This window comes from Condylura cristata, unplaced genomic scaffold, assembly GCF_000260355.1.
Source record: "Condylura cristata isolate star-nosed mole 26May11 unplaced genomic scaffold, ConCri1.0 scaffold00011, whole genome shotgun sequence".
Taxonomy (NCBI): domain Eukaryota; kingdom Metazoa; phylum Chordata; class Mammalia; order Eulipotyphla; family Talpidae; genus Condylura; species Condylura cristata.
Window position 1 is genome coordinate 20,292,025 of NW_004567112.1, and position 20,266 is coordinate 20,312,290.

A 20,266-nucleotide genomic window follows, 5' to 3' on the forward strand; every position below is an offset into this window, starting at 1 on the left:
GGATTGAAATACTACAGTGTGTGTGACAGCTTCATAGTGCTATACTTTAACCCATTGTGCCACAAGGGAGGGCCCAAAATTTGCTGTACTCTCTCTTTTTTTTTTTAATTGATGATTCAAAACTGGGGTACAGACCAGAGGTATAGGGATGGTAAGAGGATTCAGCAGAGACAGAGAGCGGAACAGAACAGAACAGAACAGGTAGATTTATGAAGTATACTGCTGAGGGGAGCGACAGGCAAGATGGGAGAGGTCTGCCATGCCATGCAGGTCAGCTTCCTGGCTGGGGATGGAACTCTGGACATAGTGGCTGGTGATAGCTTGATAGTGCTGAGACTTTAATGCCTGTGTCACCAGGGTGGCCCATTCACAGGCAATTACCTAAGTGTTTCACAGATGTTAATTAAGCCTGGAAAAAAACTTACTTCATTTTTACACATGAATAAACAGTCACAGAGAAGTTGATAAGTTACGTTGTCACCCAGTGACAGCTGGGGTGTGAGCCTCTGACACCAGGGCTCTCAGTCATAACCATGTAGTGGACACACACATCCCCAGAGCCCCCGCTGGCCCAGCCCCACACATTCCCCCTCACTGTGACCCGGCCCTCAGATGACAGCTATGGAAGCCGTGGAGTCCCCGGAGTCCCTGGCCGCTATCGCTTACCTGCTCAACCTTGTCCTGAAGCGGTGAGTCCTGGCTCCCGTCCGAATCCTGCCCTCTTTGTGAGGGAGTGGGAGGAGTGGGGTTGGCATTGCAACAGAGAAAAATGTGCCTGCCACAGGTGGCATTCTGCAGCCTCTGGCTGCCCGTGGCGTGGGATGCTGTAGCTCAGAATGTGAGTGTGGGCTTTGGAGGGGGACTGGGCGGGGTGGAGGGGGTGTGGCACTGGGATGCCTGCTGACCTCAGCTAGGGGAGATTATAGGGCCCTGATGTGAGGGTGCAGAGAATGGGTAGCAGCGAAGATGCAAGAGGCAGGGAACTCACGTGCTGTGGAAGGTGGCCTCCCTGCTAGCTGCTCATTGGCCCGTGAGGGGCCGGGGCTGTTCTGCTACTGTTGGAGACCCCTTCGGGGCCCTGACCTTCTCTGTTCTTTATCTGCAGTGTGCCCAGCCCTGTCCTCATGAAGAAGTTCTCCGATACTTCCAAAACCTTCATGGATATCCTTTTAGCCCAGGCCAGCAGCGGCTCCACCTCTGCTCTCCGATGGGTGCGTCTCTGGGTCTCAGTTTCCCTTCTGTCTTCCAGTTCCTTCTCCTAGGCCACCAGGCATGGCCCCTCCTGCTTGGCATGCCCCCTCCTGCTTCTCCAGAGCCAGTCTAAAGGGACTAAGACATGCTCCCTGGAGCGGGCGTGGAGGGGGCAGGTATATAGGCCCTCTGTGGATCTCGGGTGGACCTGTTTGAGATTCTCTGGAGTCACTGAGAACCTGTGCTGCTTCCACCTGGCTGAGGCGGGTGGAGCTGAAAGACCGATTTGCTCTCTTAAGGTCCTCTCCTGCTTGGCCACCCTTCTTCGGAAGCAGAACCTGGAAGCCTGGAGCTACCCCGTGACCCTACAAGTGTATCATGGGCTACTGAGCTTCACGGTGCACGCCAAGCCCAAGGTGAGACTGCTGCACCCCCAGAATAGGGGATTGGGCCAGCCACGAAAGTGGGGAGGCTAGAACTAGCCTGTCTGAGTACAATCAGGGCAGGTGCCCAGCATCCACATCCTGCCTGCTGGCCTCTCTGCCCAGCTCCGGTTCCACTGAGACAGACAGGTGGCAGTCTTGCAGCAGGAATGTCCAGCATGGTGCCTCTGAGTTTCCATTGCCTCATTGGTCAGTCATGTGTTAGTTATGGGGTGGGGGGGCACGAGTGTTTGGGATCACCAACCTGAATTTGATACTGGGGTCACTGCTAGTGCTATGTACTTCATCTCCCTGTGCCTCGATTGCTTAGCCATGAAATGGGGGTAGTAATGGCAACCATGATGCAGGTTTGTGGGCACACTCCTGTGTTCCCCACAGGCCTGTGCAGCTCAGTACGTGGTGTTGGCACTCTGTTTCCTCCTGAAGTTTAGGGCAGGGGCAGGGGCAGAGGACAGTAATAAGAGTCTCACTGGGCCCTCACACCCTTTCCCTGTGGTCTCTCCCTCCCTTCTATGGGTCTCTGCTAAAGTGTCACTTCCTTGGAGTGACACTCTCCTTCCACCGTGAAAAAAGTTACCAGCTCTGCTTTGTTGTCCGCAAGTACTTTTTACATTCTGGTGTCTATTTGGTTATTTTCTGCCTCCCAAATAGAACGTGAGTCGTTTACTCTGTTCACTGCCAAACTGCTGGCTGGATGACTGGATGAATGAAAGAAATCCTAGTTGTAAAGGTGAAGACACAACTCAGAGATCAGGAAGTTAGGCTTGCTTGAGGCTCTTGACTTCAGGGGAGAATAGGGTTGGAACCGAGACTAAATCTTGCTCCACTTCTGAGGAGTTAGGCACAAAGCCCTTAGGGGAGCCTCACCCCCTTGGAGCCTGCGATCAGAGCTCGTGCCCTCCACCCAGGGACGCAGCCCTGCCCCCTTATCTTGCCCCTCAGGTCCGGAAGGCTGCCCAGCATGGTGTGTGCTCAGTTCTGAAGGGCAGTGAGTTCATGTTTGGTGAAAAGGCCCCTGCCCACCATCCTGCGGCCGTTTCCACGGCTAAGTTCTGCATCCAGGAGATGGAGAAGTCTGGAGGTAGGAAGCCAGCCTTAGGGTAGGCTGGGTCGGGGCCAGCCAGCAGGGAAGGTCAGGGCCCACTGCAGGGGCAGGAGCCTCAGCTCCCCTTGTCTGCCAGGCGCCAAGGAGGCCACCACCACGCTGCACATGCTGACGCTGCTGAAGGACCTGCTGCCCTGCTTCCCCGAAGGCCTGGTGAAGAGCTGCAGTGAGACCCTCCTCAGGGTCATGACCTTGAGCCACGTGGTACGCTCAGGACCCGAGCTGTGCCATGCTTTAGACCCCCTGCCCAGGCTGCTGTTACTCAGGGAACTCTGGTCGGGCCAGAGCGGGGCCTGGGGTCTCCCGACCCGACTCCAATCTCGGGGCCACCATTCTTATCCCCGGAGTCGGAGGGACTGGTCATCTTTGGATGCAGTTCAGTTGGGAATTAGCCTCAGACATCAGGTCAGAGTGGGAATGAAACAGTGGCGGGAAGCTCTTTTGTTCCTACGGAAACCTTAAATATGTATAAACCTTAAATATGTATAAACCTTAAAGATACATAAAAATGATCCCCTGCCTCTCTGCCACACATTAATATTTTCTTCAAGTATTCTAAAGTATTTCTTACATAAATAACATGCATGTTGTTTAAAAAGGAGGAAGCATTTAGAAGTATATGAAATAGAAGCTAAAGATATTTTTCCCTCTAGGTCTCATTTCGTAACGTTGCAAACAGCTGACTGCGTGTCCTTCCAGACACCCTCTCTGGGTCAGCCACACACATACAGATGTGGCAGACCGCTGTAGCCACGGTCTGCATGCGTGGAGCCGCTTTTCCCGGCCCATTGTGTTAGGAACATTTTGCTCCTTTTCTCCGTTTACTTTGTTGAAATTTAAACTTTTCCCTGTGGTTGCCAGGACTTACTGAAGGGACAGTCCAGGTGTAGGAGGATGAGTTTGAGGTTCGGGGATTAGGGCAGCGGTGCGTTTTGTGGTTCCCGACGGAGCCTGACTGACTGTCCTCTCCAGCTGGTGACCGCCTGTGCCATGCAAGCCTTTCACAGCCTCTTCCACGCCAAGCCCAGCCAGGACACCCTGTCGGCGGAGCTCAATGCCCAGATCATCACGGTGAGGCCCCATGGTGAGGGAGGGCATCGCTCGGCTGGGCCCCTTAGAGGTGGCACGGGAGCCTGGCGCTGAGGCTGCACTGGTGTCCACGAGGGCAGCTGCTTCCTCGCCGGAGGGGTTCTTAACTGAGCACACTACTTTAGTGTGGTCTCGTGGTGCTAACCGATGCTTTGAGGAGTGTTCAGCCTTAGGAGTCTGTGGGTGGATTTGGGGAAAGGCTCATCAACCCCCCTCCAGGTTACTTACTGATGTGTGATTGTGCTCACATGCATTTTTCCAGAGAAGGGCTCTGGCTTTTGTGGGGCTCACAAAGGGTTTTGTGAGTCAGGTTATTCTCTGCCCTCCTAGACACTTTCCCTCCCATAGAATCAGTACCAGAAGGGCTTCACAGAGTGGGGAGCGGCAGAGCTGGGAAGGCACAGAGGCTGCGAGGCCCACAGGCCACCACTGGCCTGCGCTGCTGCTGAACACGCTCGCTCAGCCCCATGCTTCCTCCCTGCCCTGCCTCCAGGCCTTGTATGACTACGTGCCCAGCGAGAATGACTTACAGCCCCTGCTGGCCTGGCTTAAAGTCATGGAGAAAGCCCACATCAACCTGGTCAGGTAGAGACGTGGTGAAGGGGCATCCTGGGGCTCCTGGCTCTGCGGCACACGCGGGAGGGGCTCTTCTTCCTGGGCCCAGCAGAGCTTCCACCGCAGGCATGCTGCCTACCTGCTCCTGCGGGGATGAGGCGCGGGGCAGGATGGCAAGCCTGTGTCAGCCAGGGCCGCAGAGCCCTGCACATCGGTGACTATCCTTAGACCTGGGCCGGCTGTGACCCTCAGGTCCACCAAGAAGCCTTTTGTCTCGACAGGCTGCAGCGGGACCTGGGTCTGGGTCACCTCCCTCGCTTTTTTGGAACAGCGACGAGCTGCCTCCTCTCCCCCCACTCGCAGGTGGTTACAGCTGCCACCCAAAGCCTCCAGGTACTGTTCCTCCTGCCCCCCAGACCCTGCTGCAGTGGGAGAGCAGCGAGGGTGCTCCGTTGGGCCTGCTGTTGCCTCTCCCAGAGCTTCTCAGGTCCAGCAGCCTCCTGGGGGTAGGCTTCCAAGAAGCTTCCGGAGGCAGTCACCTGGGGGGTGACACTGGGGGGGCCCAGACAGCCTGCAGCCTCTCTTTGCAGGCGATCCTGAAGGAATGCGTGGCTCCCCACATGGCTGACATCGGCTCTGTGACCTCCTCAACCTCGGGCCCTGCCCAGTACGTCGCCAAGATGTTCAGGTGAGAGCACTGCACCCTGTTGAGAGGAAGTAAGGTGGAGCTCGTGGAAAGTTCCTCATGACAGTGCTCCACTGTCCCCCAGGCCTGCGCAGCCCTCGGCGGCTGCTGTCAGTTTGTGCACCAAGCATATTCCTGGCACCGTGATGTGAGGCTCATGTGTGTGGAGCCTGGGCCACTGCAGGTCCTCGCCCTCAGAGGTTAGGTGAAGTAGCAGGTGTACAGTTCTCAGAATAGCAGCTAGTGTGCAGCTGAACTCTCGCTAGACCTTCTGGTTCTGGGACAGAAGGACTGAGCCCCATTAGACGGGTAAAAGGTCTCCAGCTGGTAAGCGGCAGCTTGGCTGCAGAGTCCGCTCTTGTTCACTTACAGGGCTGCCCTCCCCTCCCACACGGGAGCCGTCTCCCAGACAGCAGCCTGACCCCCGGCGGCCCCCAGCAGGCATTGAGGGGCCTCTGCACCGGGCACACCGGAGGGCCCCAGGAAGGGGTTGGGTTCTTGGTGCCCCTCTGTGTGTCTGTGTCCGGCTCGGAGGTGTGGTGTTGTAGATACTGCCCCTTATGGGGAAATGGGCCTGTCTCCTGTTGACACCACTGGGGTGAAGTGTCGGGAAAACTGAGAAACAGCTTCCCCCTCTCGAATTCATACCTTTCCCCACGTGAGCCCTGTCGGCCGTTCTTGCCTAAAATCTCCAGGCGGCTAACTCTGGGAGATGCAGCTGACAGGGTGTGCCCGGGCTGGAAGGGGCCGGCTCTCCCTCACTCGGCCCTGCGCTGCAGCTTTCCTCAGCGTGTTGGCCACTTGTCCCTGCCCCTCCCTGTGCCTGCAGGGCACAGAGAAGGCGCAGCTATGGCGGCCAGTCCGATTACGAGCAAAGTGGCCGCAGCAGGTTACTGAAGCTCTGCACGTGTCAGTTTCTCCTCTGAAGATTTTCCTTCAGCACTAGGACTGTGTGAGTTAAGTCCTGGCACAGAGTGAGGTGTGGACGCTTGGTCGTTCTCTCCCTAGGCGTGTTTTGAGGCCCCACCCTTACGGGCCAGTTAGTTGGTGGTTGGTGACTCCTGATGGCAGCCACTGACTTCTCAGATGGGGCCTGGAGGCATGACCTTGACCCCACCTATCCTTCCCTTGGCAGGGCAGTGGAGGAGGGCCTGACCTACAAATTCCATGCGGCGTGGAGCTCCGTGCTCCAGCTGCTGTGTGTCTTCTTCGAGGCATGCGGGAGGCAGGCCCACCCTGTGATGAAGAAGGTAAGGGCTGCAGGCTCCTTGGCTCCTGGAGGCGACCTTGTGATATCTGCCCTTGGTCCCTCCTTCAGTGGCTATCGCAGGTGTCCCATTCCGTGTCCCTAGGGAGGTGGCGGGGCCAGTAGGGGGAGCAAGAAGAGGGCTCGGAGCCCCAGTCGCTCTCGCCTGCTCACTAGTCTTGCTAGAGTTGGTGGGTTGGAAGTTCCTAGGGAACCAGTGTGATTCTCCTTCACTCTACCTGTGGTCTAATTTTCAGTTTTCTAAATCTGTGATAGTAAGTATAGTGTTTTAACCCTTAATTACTCACTACAGACTGCAGTAAACCATTTACAGATCAGGGCGGAGCCAGGGCCCTTCCCAGCAGCTGTTCTCAGCCCCAGCCCATCAGCAGCAGGTGGAACATCTCCCGGCCTAGTGGCGCCTTTTTCTCTGACTCCCCCTTTGCTGGTTGGAAGGTGCCTCCCTAGAAGGACAGGCTTCCCCAGGAGGCCTGGTCTGAACCCTAATAGATGAGGCTGGCAAATGCTGCTTCCTACGTGAAGTCAGAGTAGGCCGTAAAGAGTGACCCGCCAGGAGGCTTTGTGAGACTGGGGAGTGCCAGAGGACACAGCAGCTGTCTCTGGATGCTCCACAGGGCCTGGCAGTGGCCTCACTCTTATACGTGGGTCTGCCTTCGCCAGGCGTTCTCATTTTTCAGTGTAGAGTAGAAGTTTACATTTGTTTATAAAACCTGATTTTTACTTGTTACTAACAAAACCAGGCTTTTAAAAAAATCACTACATTGGGGAGGGGTGAAAAATAGTGGGTTAAGATTGGTGACTGGCTTATGACTTCTGACCTAAGGCTTAACCTGGACTCGCACTCCTGACCTCTCCTTAAGGAGACTGGCCTGATCAGCCCTGAGTCGCTGCGCTGTGAGCACAGCTTAGTGTCTGATCTGTCATTTCTTTGCTCTAGTGTCTCCAGTCCCTCTGTGACCTGCGCCTCTCCCCCCACTTCCCCCACACAGCAGCTCTGGACCAGGCAGTGGGGGCTGCCGTGGCCAGCATGGGGCCTGAAGTGGTTTTACAGGCTGTGCCTCTGGAGATCGATGGCTCTGAGTAAGTGGGACCCTGGTTGGCTTCTGTACAGGCCCCAGGAGAGTTAGAGGCCTTTTCCCTCCTCCCCCCAAAGTGTCCACTCGCAGACGAAGCCTCCGTGCCGTTTGGGGTCAGCTGGAGAGGCCGGCATGGCTGGCGCTGCTCCTCGGCACAGAGGAGGTCCAGCTGGCTGCGCTGTCGCCGCTTCCTCACCGGCCCGCCTCCCACAGAGAGACCCTGGATTTCCCACGGAGCTGGCTGCTGCCCGTCATCCGGGACCACGTCCGGGACACTCGACTTGGTTTCTTCACCACCTACTTCTTACCCCTGGCTACCACCCTGAGGAACAAAGGTGCGGAACCCACCTCAGATGAGACCCTGTTGGAAGGGCTCGTGGAGGGCTTCTTGTCCACACCCCCAGTCTTGGGCCATTCGGCAGCCTTCCTCTGCCAAGCAGTAACCAGCCAGCGCCTGCTCTGCCCTCTGCGTGAAGGTGTATGGCCAGGCCCTCGCCTCCCTGCGGAAGTCATGAGACCAGTGCACACATTTATACCTGCAGAGACGCGGATCGCAAACAATCTACTTGTCCCTTCAGGGAGCTCCGCTCGAGCCATGTAAAGCCCACAGTGGGCTCATAGAAAGGAAGAGACCGTGGCAGGGGGGACGCTCGGCTGGGCCACCCACAGCGTGGGGGATTTAGGAAGGTTTATCCAAGCCCTGGTCTGGGACGGTGATTCCACCATCGGGTGAAATCATCGTGGACGTGCCCGTTACACGCCTGCCACATAGACATTGCTCCATGAAAGTGACCCAGTTTATTACCAAGGGAAACAAGGTACTAAATTGTGCCAGGGTGGAAGAGGGAGAGTCCAGCCTTGATGATGCCTAAAGGATGATGACAAGAGGTAGTGGCCGTCCCTGGAGTAATGAGGGGAGACCCGCTGTTTTCTAGCTTCTCAGAACAAACAGTACTCTGGTTCAGGGGGTGGAGGAGGTACCCATATTGCTGTTCTCATAACTGGGCTCTTGCTTTGGGGGAAAACGAGGTCTGTTTGCTGGGAGGGTGCCCGGGGTTACTGTGTCCCCGTGTCCTATTCCAGCAATGAACCTGGCCCAGGCGGGCAGCACGGTGGAGTCCAAGATCTACGACACACTCCAGTGGCAGGTAAGGGGCGGTGAGGGGCGTGGGTGGGACAGGGCTGGGCGCGGGTCACTGGGTGTCACCTTACTCCGCCACTCCTTCCTCTCTAGATCTGGACCCTCCTGCCTGGGTTCTGCACGAGGCCCACGGACGTGGCCGCCTCCTTCAAAGGGCTGGCTCGAACACTGGGCACAGCCATCAGCGAGCGCCCAGACCTGAGGGCCACTGTGTGCCAGGCCCTGCGCACCCTCATCGTCAAGGGCTGTGAGGCAGGTATGTGTGCTCTTGGTTTCGGGCAGGTGGGAAGGTGGTCCTGAGGGCCTGGGTCTCCTGGTCCCATCTCCTGGCCTGCCAGGTCTCTGCCTGACCTGTAATTCGCCTCTCAAGGGCTTAGGGTGTCTACAGGGGACCTGGGGAATTAGTGGGATGCTGCGGCACTGGGCCTTGTTCCTCCAGGTGGCTGGCACTTGGCTGACCCCCGGGACAGGAGCCAGTGGCACCTCATTTTCTCTGCTCTGGCCTCAGCCTCTCCTGTCCCAGAGAAAGCCCAAGCCCATGGTTCTGGGTATCGTCGTGGCTCCTTGAAAGGATATCTCTAGGCCGCAGTCTCAGGCTTTGAGGTGGGTTCACGTCTTGTCCTTTTTCTGCAAACCTTGATTCTGCTACAGAGGCTGACCGTGCTGAAGTGAGCCGCTTTGCCAAGAACTTTCTGCCCATCCTCTTCAACCTGTATGGGCAGCCTGTTGCAGCCGGGGATCCTCCAGCCCCTTGCCGGGCTGTGCTGGAGACCATCAAAACTTACCTCACTATTACTGATACCCAGGTGAGCAGCGGGGGATGGGGCAGGAACCCTCTTAGGTGTATTTATTGGAAAGGCTGAGATCCTCCCTCTTGGGCCTGGAGATCAGGGGGCCTGAGCGTGGTCACTGTGGGTAGTCCAGACCTGAAACTTCTAGGTGGGGAGAGGAAAGGAAATAGAGGGGAAGGTGCTATGTGTGTGTTTCTTCAACAATTCCCTCCTCATCCTCCTCGGCTCCAGTTGGTGAATGGTTTCCTGGAAAAAGCCAGTGAGAAGGTGCTGGACCCTACTAGCTCAGACTCTACCAGGTAAAATGCCCCGTCCTGCACCAGGAAGCCCGGGGAACGGGAGGGTGTGTCTGGCAGAAGGCTTGTGGAATCTCTCTGGAATTACACAGGAAAGGCTTGAGATACTGAATGTCCCCACCCTCTTGCGTGGTCTGACCGGCTCCTTCCCCAGGAGGCACTCTAGCCTCTAGGGAAGAAAGGGGATCCTGGAGGGCCTCCCTGGTGGCGCAGGGGTTAGAGTCTCACCCTGCCAGCAGCCACTGTGGCACAAGTTCAATCCCCAGCCAGGCTGCTGACTCACAGGCACAGAAGACCTCTCCTGTGCACCTGCTGCTCCCCACTCTGTCTCTGGGGACTCCTCTCCGCACACCTCTGGCCTGTACCCCAGTACTCGTGTGCGTAAATAAATAAATCTTTTAAAAAGAAAGAAAGAAGGGGGATCCTGGAGACACTGCTTGGGTGCAAACCCCAGCTCTGCCACTTAGAGCAGTGTGGCCCTGGCAAGTGGCGTGCCCTCTCTGTGCCCCTTTGCCCTGTAAAGGAGGCCGGGTAGCACGCTCTGTGGCAGGGTGCGTGAAGACTGAGGGGCCAGCATGGGGAACGCCCCTCGGGCAGTGCCCAGCTCGGAGCTAGCCCTAGCTCTTCCTCGGTCTCCGTTGAGGCCCTTGGCCTCTCACCCTGACTGCCCCCGCCCTCCCCACACCCAGGGGACATAAGAACACTGATCATCAGTTCCCCACCACCCCCATCCACCCAAAACCTCTGCTTGGTCTCCTCCCCTGAGCAGACTGTCTGTTCTGGACCTGGTTGTGGCTTTGGCTCCTCATGCCGACGAGGCGGCCATCAGCAAGCTGTACTCCACCATGCGCCCTTACTTGGAGGTGAGCCGCGGAGGCCGGAGCCCCACACCACCACACTCAGGGCTCGCGGGAAGACGGGCCCCCGTGGCAAGGGAAACAGGTGTCATCCTGTTGCGCTGAAGACTAGGTCCTTGTCTGCCTTCTCGTGGCGTGACTGCCGGTCACGCCCCGGCTCGCCCTCTGTCCTGTGGGTGCCAGTGACTGCAGTGCACATCTGTGCGGGGCCCCACCTGCTCAGGCGCCTCCAGTAGAACTGAGCGCCGTACGCCTCCTGCTCACTCACTGGGCCCGGCTCACCCTGCCTGGTCTTCATGCCCACCAGGCCTGCCAACACTCCAGCCTCATCGGATGTGTTCTGGTCCCTGAGACAAGAGCCCCTCTGTGCCCCTCCGTGCCAGGCCCTCTGCCCGCCGTGCTCAGCGCCCTCCTGCTGTGGCTCGCCAGCAGGCAGTGATCCCTGAAAGCTCTCAGTGCTGCCACAGTTTAGCGCGCACTTACTTAGCAGTACAAGGTGCTCTGGGGACCGAGAAGGAAAGGTGTCCAGGTTGGGATTGGTGACAGCTCTTGGGGAGCAGCAAGGACTTAGCCAGGCCAAGGAGAGAGGCACACCCCGGCCAGAGGCACAGGCCTGGCGCGCTCCAGGCACTGCCAGTTCACACAGCTCAGGAGGGTGGCGCGCCCGGGGCTCGGGTCACCGGCAGGCTGCGCAGCACCCCTGCCTGGCGTAGCGAGGGCGGACTCCCACTGCTGGTGCGCGGCCGGCCCTCTTGCCGCGCCTCACGCGCGCCCCTGGAGCTGGCTTCTCCGAATCCCCCGCCGGCTGGCTGCTCTGTGAATGCTGGCAGATGGGGTGGGCGCATGCACAGGGGGAGAACCCGCAGCCCCGTCCTCCTCCATCCTTGTCCACCGTGTACCCCTCCCAGAGTAAGGCTCACGGGGTACAGAAGAAGGCCTACCGTGTGCTCGAGGAGGTGTGTGCCAGCCCTCAGGGGCCTGGGGCCCGCTTTGTGGAGAGCCACCTGGGAGACCTGAAGCAGACCTTGCTGGACTCGCTGCGGAGCGCATCCTCGCCCGCCAAGAGGGTGAGGCCCGGAGCAGCCTGGTCTGCCCAGGGGAAGGGGAAACGCTGGAGAGCCTGAGGGGCTTCGGGGCAGGGAGGCCTTGGGAGTCCTGACCGCTGCGCTCCACCCCACCACAGCCGCGTTTGAAGTGCCTCACACATATTGTGAAGAAGCTCTCTGCTGAGCACGAGGACTTCATCACTGCCCTGGTCCCGGAGGTGAGGCGTGCAGGGAGGGGGGGGCTCGGGAGTCTATGTGGTGTGGCTCCTGAGGCCTGCTGGGACCAGGGGGGTTGTGCCAGCTCTCGGGGCCCTGGGGCCCCCTTTGTGCAGTGGCAGGGCAGTGCTGCTGGTGGGGTGGGCTCGTTTCACTCCCTGGGAGCATGGGTGCCCTTTCCTGCATCCTGCCTCAGGCTGCCCGGCCTGGGAGCGCGTGCTCACGGGCTCGTCTGGACAGGTGATCCTGTGCACCAAGGAGGTGTCGGTGGGCGCGCGGAAGAATGCTTTCAGCCTGCTAGTGGAGATGGGCCATGCTTTCCTTCGGTTTGGCCCGAACCAGGAAGGTAAGGCCAGGGACACTCGGGCTGGGGTAGGTTCTCCACTCACAGGCTTTGCCGGGGAGGTCCTTGTCAACACCCCTGACCGGAGAGAAAAGATGAGAGAGCAGCTCTGTCCAGGGCAGGCTGCTCCTCTCTGGCCTGGAGTCCCTCTCCCTGGTGGACCTGAGGGCAGCATGTGGGTGGGGCTGCCTCGGTATGACGTGGGTATTCGCCCCCCAGAGGCCCTGGAGCACTACCTCGTCCTGATCTACCCCGGCCTTGTGGGGGCTGTGACCATGGTCAGCTGTAGCATCCTGGCTCTGACCCACCTCCTTTTCGAGTTTAAAGGTAAATGCTGCTGTCACGGACCTGGGAAGCTCTCGGGAGGGAATTGCCCAGAAGGTCAGGACGGTCACTGGAAGGGGAAAGGCCCTGGAGGGAGAGAGGAAGGAAGGGGATGCCGCCCACCATGTCCGTGGCCACCCTCCCTCCCCACAGCTGCCACGTCAGAGCAGATACAGTCTGGGCACGGGACCTGCTTATTCACTCTGACAGCAACTAGGCTCATGGGCCTCACGGGCCTCACTCTAAAATGGGAGGGAAAGAGCATCTCCTGGTTTGCCCGAAGGACTAGAGGAGACACTCCACGGAGAGGGACTAGACCCCAGCTGGGAACACGACATCTCCCAAACGAACACTCTTGTAACCTGGCGGGCCACACGTCGGAGTGGGGTCACGGGTGTCTGACAGTGGCCCCCTGGCCACCGCAGGTCTGATGGGCACCAGCACTGTGGAGCAGCTGCTGCAGAACGTGTGCCTGCTCCTGGCCTCCCGCACCCGCGACGTGGTCAAGTCGGCTCTGGGCTTCATCAAGGTGGCAGTGGTCGTCATGGACGTGACACACCTGGCCAAGCACGTGCAGCTGGTGGTGAGTGTGCCCTGCCTGTCTCCCCCTTGGCATGGCAGCATGGGCCCAGTGTGCCTCGGCAAGAAGTTTCAAACAGTTGCTGAGCCACTGACTGACTCGTGCAGCAGAGGGCCGTGGAAGGACCACAAGGGGACTGCCAGGCTCGTGGCAGCGAGGAGCACGGTGCCCTGGCTGCCTCGTCTCGGCCCTCCCGACCCCCGTGACAAGGCCCTGTACGGCAGAGGCCGTGTGGCGGGCTACTGCTTGTTTCATAGATGGGGGAAATGAGGCCAGAGATGTCCCACGGTCACGGCGCCGGTGAGCAGCAGCTGTGGGCACGGTTGGATCAGGGTAGCCGGCGCGTGTGGTCTGACTGCAGTCCTGCACATCAGTAGCAAAGCAGAGCTGGAAATTTCCAGGCTGAGTGTTGGGCATATCCCAGTATACATGCAAAGGTCTTTAATTTACAGTTAAGAAAAAAAATCTGTCCAGTCCTTAGCTGACAGAGAAGCTAATGGTGCAGACTCAAGGGCAGTGCATAACAGAATAAAGAATTTACACCATCAGCTAAGTACTGTTAATAAAGAAACATCAGCAATAAATAGAAGCAGCCATTCCTGGCATGAGTAGAGAGTCTGATTTACGCAGTTGCCACATTAGGAGCAGCCCAGCCAGAGATCAGCGCAGGCCATCCGAAGAGACGGAACGGAGAGAGCCTGGGGGTTTGGGCAGAGCAAGGCATGGAATAAGCCTGGGTAGACGCTTGCCTTTGTACTGGGGACGGTAATACTCTCCACTTCCTTGGGTTGTTCTGAGGAGTCAGTGAGATAATGCATGCAGTGCCAAAGCTCTCTACCGCTGTCATCTTGGGAGGACCGTCAGGGTGGTCAGGAGCTGTGTCATCAGGGGGTGCCCAGGGGAAGGGTGTGGGGGCTGCCCAGACCACAGATGCCTGATGGGACTATGAGGCAGTCCAGGAACCTAGCTGGGCCTGGTAGTCCCGTGGCCCCAGTCAGGACAGCAGTGAAGGGGAGGCTAGGTTGAGGCAGGTGCCCTGAACGCTGGTCCCTGCTGGCAGATGGAGGCCATTGGGAAGCTTTCGGATGACATGCGTCGGCACTTCCGCATGAAGCTCCGGAACCTGTTCACCAAGTTCATCCGCAAGTTTGGGTCAGTACCTGAAGAGGTCGGGAGGGTGCAGAGAAGGAACTGAGGGGCTTTCAGTCTCAGGAAGGACCCCACAGAGAAGGGGCCTGACCCGGGTACCAAGCCACCCCGCCGCCTGAAAGGGCCCACGCTCGGCACCTCCTCCCTCCGAGCAGCACCCTGGCCAGGGAGCCTCACCAGCCCATTGCCCCTCAGGTTTGAGTTGGTGAAGCGGCTGCTGCCCGAGGAGTACCACAAGGTGCTGGTGAACATCCGCAAGGCTGAGGCCCGGGCCAAGAGGCACCGCGCCCTGAACCAGGCTGCCATGGAGGAGGAGGAGGAGGAGGAAGAAGAACCTGTCCAGGGCAAAGGCGACAGGTGACACTGGGAACCTGGTCTCCCCGACCTGGAACCTGCCCAGGCAGCGTCCAGCTGTCCTTGGAAGCCTCCTGACCCGGGACTTCTCTGCCCTCAGTATTGAGGAGATTCTGGCCGACTCAGAAGAAGAGGACAATGAGGAGGAGGAAAGGAGCCGAGGCAGGGAGCAGCGGAGGCTGGACCGGCAGAGGAGCCGCGCGTGGCTGAAGGAGGGTGGCGGGGATGAGCCTCTCAACTTCCTGGATCCCAAGGTGGCCCAGCGAGTCCTTGGTGAGCAGGGAGTAACGGGCTCATGAGGGTGTGACAGGCCTGTGTGTGTCACGTTTGGGGCTGAGGGTGCACCCATCAGGGGCACAGACCTGTGTTTGTTAGCTACAATGAGGGTGTGAGCGGGTTGGGCCTGGCCTTCCACTCCCTCACTGCCCAACTGCCACGTCAGCCACACAGCCTGGGCCCGGCCGAGGCAAGAAGAAGGACCACGGCTTCAAGGTGAGCACCGATGGCCGACTGATTATCCGGGAAGAGGAGGAAGAGGATGAGGCTGCCAGGCTGGACGAAGAGGATGCCAGTAAAGGTGGGTGCTTTCTGGGGCTGCGGCTGCTTCTGGCCTGGCTGGGTGCTCATTGACTCATTCACCCACTCCTTAAGTGACCATATTGGGGAAGCATGGGCAAAAACAGATAGAGGGAACTTGTATGTAAGACAACTTTCTCAAACTTCTCGAGTTTCGCACTTATTCGACCACAGTAGGAAGTATTATGTATCCGATTCAGACAGAGCTCTCGGAGCCCGCTACTTCCTCTCTCGAGTGTGATGCAGTTGGGTGATCACCACTCGGTTCTGTTTCTTCCCTTGCTCTTCTAACTATACACTTGGCTGAGGCAGGTAGCTCATTAGAAGAGGGAGCTAGACTCCGATCTTCCCAGCTGATTCCACCGTCTCCTGCTGTCCAGGAGCCACGCGGGCCAAACTTGAGTCTCATCATTCTTCCTTGTGTCCTCTGCATGTGTCATGTATTAACATCACAGAAGCCCAGGTCTTGTGCACGTTTTTTTTTTTTGTTTTTGGTTCCCACTGCTGCAGCCCTGGGCCCTCACTCACCGCAGCCTCCTCACCAGAGCTCTCTACTTCCCTGCACCTCCATGGCCAGCTCTGTGACTGCAACAAGTTATTTATCCTCTCTCTGCGTCAGTCCCCTCACCCAGAATGGGAATAATACCTACACCTCCAGGGTTGTTGGTGAGAGGAAACCAGTAGCCAGAACCACCCGTAGGGCTTGGTATCAGTCCTGATCTGGTCTCGTCACTGCTCACCCCTTTCTGCCCACTTGATGCTTCAGGTGCCCCTCACTGCTCTTTAAGATCCAGTTCAGGTCCTTTGTAGCCTGTCCATCACCCCTCGGCCTTCGGGCCTTGGTCCTCCGGCGCCCCGGCAAGCCCATGGTCTGCCCGGGCGTCAGCAGTTGTGCAGTCTTAAGCCATTGACCTGTGAATGTGTCTTTGATGCACAGAAAATTGTGAATTTTGATGCCTGTGCTTTTGGGTGGTTCACGCAGCTGTACCCCCACGGGCCAGTGGATAGAGTGGAGATGGGGAGCTTGCATTAGAAGAACGAAACAGTCGGGGCAAGACAGGGCATGTCTGGCTGAGGGGGGGGCTGACCCTCCTGGAAACCTGGGGCTTTCCTGGAATCTCAAAAAAAACCCTGATTTCAAAGAGAAATCACCACTTCCTTGAGAGGTTGTCCTTTCTGGAGTCTAGGATGGCAGGGAGGAAGGGATATGGTCCAAGATCTTGTCTCTGACAGAAGGAGGCGGGCTCTGGGGAAAGGCAGTTTTCTGGAGCTGAAATTGGCACCTCCCTCAGCTGGATGAGCCAGGAGGAGGCACGATGACATCTGTATGGGCCTTAGGAAAATGAGGGCCCCTCGGTGCTCATCGGCTTCTCGTATTTTTGTTCCAGGAGAGGATGACGAGATGGCTGAGCTGATGGAAGACATGGGCGGCAGAAGTGTGAGTGGCTCCTGCTGTGGAGGGCTGACGGCTTTTCTCCCTCTGCTGCCCACCCCACCACACACACGCTCAGCTGCCCTGCTGCCTGGATGTCCAGTGGCGTGGACGCCACAACCAGTGGTTCCCACACAGCCCTGTGTGTGCTCCCACCTTGCTCCCTCTCCTCCCCCTCAGCCTGACCTCCAAGCTGCACACTCCAGAGCCCTGCCACAGGACCTCTGCAGCTGAAGAGGTTTCCTGGGCACCCCCCAACATGGTAGCCAGCCCTGGGAGCTGTGTCTCCCCACACAGCGTCCCCAGGTGTCAGTGTCTGCACTAAAGCCCCGTGGCAGACGTGGCTGCTGTCGGAACCCTCTCAGAGCACCTGGCACCATTTGTGGCGAGTGGTGCTCATCACTGCTGCCTCTAGTCAAGCTTGTTGGCCTCACCCCGTACCTGTGCTCACAGCTCCTGGGTCAGTAGCACTGTTGAGGGAGCAACAGTGCCAGAAAGCCACAGCAAGTGGGTCCTCTCGCAGCCTGCTGCTAGTAGGGAATCCGTGGTGTCTGACGGCTGGGGAGGGGAGAGTGGCGTTTGTGTGAGGTGAAGAATTGGTGGAGCTGTTCTCTCCAAGGGGTAGGGGGCCGCATTTCCCCTAGGGTAGTCCCAGGGTGGGCGTTCAGAGTGGCTGCAGAGCCCTGCAGCCGCCGGGATGGCCTAGACAGGACCCGGGCTGGAACCCGCTTCTGTGCTGCCAGGCCGTGTGGTCTCGATGTCACTTGCTCTCTCTGGGCCTCGGGGCTCTCAGCCATCAGTGTCGACGTTGATGCTTTGGTGCTCATGCAGGTTCCCCTGCTTTCCCCGTGACCGTCAGTAAGGAGTTCTGTGTCCCATTTCACGCTAACTCTGCTTTTCTTCGTGTAGAAAAAGCACCAGAAACTTAAGCATCACCAAGTAGCTGATGATGAAGAACTTGAGATGCCACCTCAGTACCAAGGTGAGGTTTTCTCTTCTCTGATGGCTTCTCCCTGTCCCTGGCAGCAGGCAGAACCACAAGGTTATGTCCACACAGAGTTGCTTAGGAGAGGGCTGGGGGTGAGGAGAGGGCTAGGAGGTTAGGAGGCCTGTGCTCATCTCTCCTCCAGCCACCCCGGCCAGCTGTGCCCCTTCCAAGAGTTGTTTGCCCCTTACCAGCCTGAATTTGAGGAGGCTGCCTGGCCTGCCCTGGGTGGCAACAGGCAGGCCCAATGTTGGGCCTGCCAGGAGCTTCTGCACGTCAGTCCATGAGCCTCAGGCTGCTCCTCTCCCAGTGCAGCTGCTGGAGTGCCGGCCTAGCCCCCAGCCTCAGGGGAGCCTGTTACCTGTCTCCTTCCCCCCAGTGCAGCTCCTGCCCTGGCCCCGCTGGCAGAGTTCTTGCTGGGCTTCACGTCCTGCTGGGCCCTTGGGGCCCACACACCTCTAGCTGGAGAGCCTCGCGAGCCCTCTCCTCAGCAGGCTGGGGCTCACCTCGCCCCTCTCTCAGGTGGCTGGTGCAGAGCAGTGTTCCAGACGGTGAGGCAGGAGGCCTGGGTCAGCACTGCTTGCCGAGCTGCTCTCGCTGGGTGACCTTGGCCCAGGCGTGTGCCTCTGGGTTTCTGGCTTCTCATCTGTAAAGGCAGGCTTCGGCTGAGTCTCCTGAGCCAGCGTCACAGGATTCCAGCACAGCGATGCCTGATCTGAGCTGCAGGTTTTCACTTCTGCTCCATGGGATAGGAGCTACCCTGCTGTTTCCTGGAGTTGGTGTGAAGCCCAAGGGAGAAAAAGCCCAAAGTGCTCATTGCACTGACAAGGTTAAGAGGCTCCAGAGAGTAGGGCTAAAATTACAGCCACTGGTAGAACTTGGAAGTTGAACCTAAGTCTGTCTGGCATCAAAGCTCATGCTTTCTCCTAGAATAAAGGGAGCAGATCGGGCTTTCCAAAGTAAGGAGCGCTTGTGTTAGTTCCTGGAGATAGGTAGGTCTCCGGAATCTGGTCAGTCTGAGGGGCCCAGTGGCCTGTCAGATCACTAGACAAGCCCTCCTTTAGGAAGGTCTTTGTCCTTGGCTAGTAAGGGACAGAGCCAGGTTCTTGGATTTGACTCATCTTTGCCCCAGCAGTTCCCCAGAGAGAAAGTGCCCATGCCTTCTCCCCAGAGGCTGCCTTGGCATTGCCTGACTCATGGCCTCTGTGTCCCCTTTAGCTGGAGGCTCTGGCATCCACCGCCCTGTGGCCAGGAAAGGTACCCCTGGAGCTGAATACAAGGCCAAGGTAAGAGCCCAGAGGAAAGGGGATTCCTGGCAGAGCTTGGGGGAAGGCAGCTGTACCCTTCCGTGTGGGTGCTAGAGAAGCACCCGCCAGCCAGAGACCAGGAAGGAGGCCACCGCCTTGCTGACATCCACGTAAGGGCCCTGGCTGAGTGGCCTTTCAGGACTGCAGCAGCTCTTTGGTGTCACCTAAGGCGGAGAATGAAGGGAAGAGGCTGTGGGGGCTGTCAAGTCGGGTTGGGATGGAAGGGAACCCCACACTCCTGACTGACTGTTCGTCTCTTGATGAGTAGAAAGCAAAAGGGGACATGAAGAAGAAAGGTCGGCTTGACCCTTACGCCTACATCCCACTCAATCGGACCAAGCTGAACCGCAGGTGTGGAGTTCGGGTCAGGGTGTTTGGGCGGGTGCGGGGGCACGCCCTGCCCTAAGCAGAGGGGACTTGTCCTTAGTGAACTCTCAACTTGGTCACTCAAGACTTTCTCTGTTTTCTAATTTTTATGTCTTAATGCATGCCTGCACACAGCTAACTGCCTACATTGTTAACTTGAGCCACTCTTTTCAGCATGCTGGCGCATGGTCTGGCCAGTTGACAAACTGCCCAGAGCCTGGCTGGCTCCTTCCTCCACTTCCTGCTGGTGCTGGGAGATCTGTCTTTTGACATTATGAGAAGGGGGGCTCCCTGTTCCCAGAAGATGTGACCCTTCTGTTCCTTTTCCCTGCAGGAAGAAGGTCAAGCTGCAGGGACAGTTCAAAGGCCTGGTGAAAGCTGCCCAGCGGGGTTCCCAGGTGGGACACAAACTCCGCAGAAAGGATCGTCGGCCCTGAGGCACCTTTTCGGCCCCCAGCTGCCTTGACACCCGTTTGATACTCAGGGCTCCAGCAGAACCTGAACTTAGAATGACTTGTTGGTACCAGGACTTGGCGCCGCGGATTTCAGAAGCTTCAAATGGAAACTGCCCTTTAGAGACAACTCTAGGTCCTGGAAATGCAAATGTGGCCTCTGAGTCTCTGGGGAGGCCAGCCAGGTGGCTTTACAGTCCACCCAGGGGGCCGTGCACAGTGGTCTTCTGCTGGCTCCAGGGTGGCCAGTCGTCCATGGCCTCCAGCTGCTGGACCATGGGGCACTCAGCCTGCCTATGACCTGGAAGTGTGAATTTGCTGTGACCAGACTAGAATAAACATGCACTAGCATGCACTGGCCCTAGAATCACTGCTTCCTCGCCTGCCGCCTCCAGGGATGAGAATAGTGTCCAGCCATTGACTGTTGGCCCTTCCTGTCCAGTCCCAGCACCCAGTCTGGAACCTAGCACGATAGCTCTAAGGCAGGCTTTGGAACTGGTCTGGAACTTACCCACCTCTGCCAGGTGGGTTTGATAGCCCCAGTCTAAGGATGGTGTTTGAGAGGTGAAGTGGGGCAGAGAGTGCTCTGGGGTGGTGGTGGCGCTATGGTGGAGCCCAGAACTGGGTAGAAGGTACAGAT

General features: G+C 58.1%; 1 protein-coding gene across 1 annotated transcript; it reads left to right on the top strand.

Moving 5' to 3' along the window:
- The first annotated feature begins 612 nt into the window (after positions 1-612).
- On the top strand, positions 613-19,981 carry RRP12 (ribosomal RNA processing 12 homolog (S. cerevisiae)). Its single transcript, XM_004680581.2, has 31 exons — positions 613-689; positions 1,106-1,211; positions 1,491-1,607; positions 2,577-2,715; positions 2,816-2,943; positions 3,712-3,810; positions 4,322-4,413; positions 4,665-4,776; positions 4,974-5,071; positions 6,204-6,318; positions 7,273-7,415; positions 7,625-7,746; positions 8,495-8,559; positions 8,646-8,808; positions 9,204-9,358; positions 9,575-9,642; positions 10,409-10,502; positions 11,405-11,563; positions 11,680-11,760; positions 11,999-12,104; positions 12,321-12,428; positions 12,851-13,008; positions 14,066-14,157; positions 14,350-14,511; positions 14,609-14,781; positions 14,951-15,085; positions 16,473-16,522; positions 17,426-17,498; positions 18,720-18,787; positions 19,077-19,159; positions 19,509-19,981. The coding sequence occupies exons 1-31, from the start codon at positions 613-615 to the stop codon at positions 19,609-19,611; spliced, it is 3,444 nt and encodes a 1,147-aa protein (XP_004680638.1). The 3' UTR covers positions 19,612-19,981.
- The last annotated feature ends 285 nt before the right edge of the window (positions 19,982-20,266 follow it).

Coding starts and splice junctions, on each gene's coding strand:
- RRP12 (XM_004680581.2), top strand. CDS start 613: ATGACAGCTATGGAAGCCGTGGAGTCCCCGGAGTCCCTGGCCGCTATC. Junction 10,503..11,404: donor CCATGCGCCCTTACTTGGAG/GTGAGCCGCGGA, acceptor TACCCCTCCCAG/AGTAAGGCTCACGGGGTACA. Junction 19,160..19,508: donor CGGACCAAGCTGAACCGCAG/GTGTGGAGTTCG, acceptor TTTTCCCTGCAG/GAAGAAGGTCAAGCTGCAGG.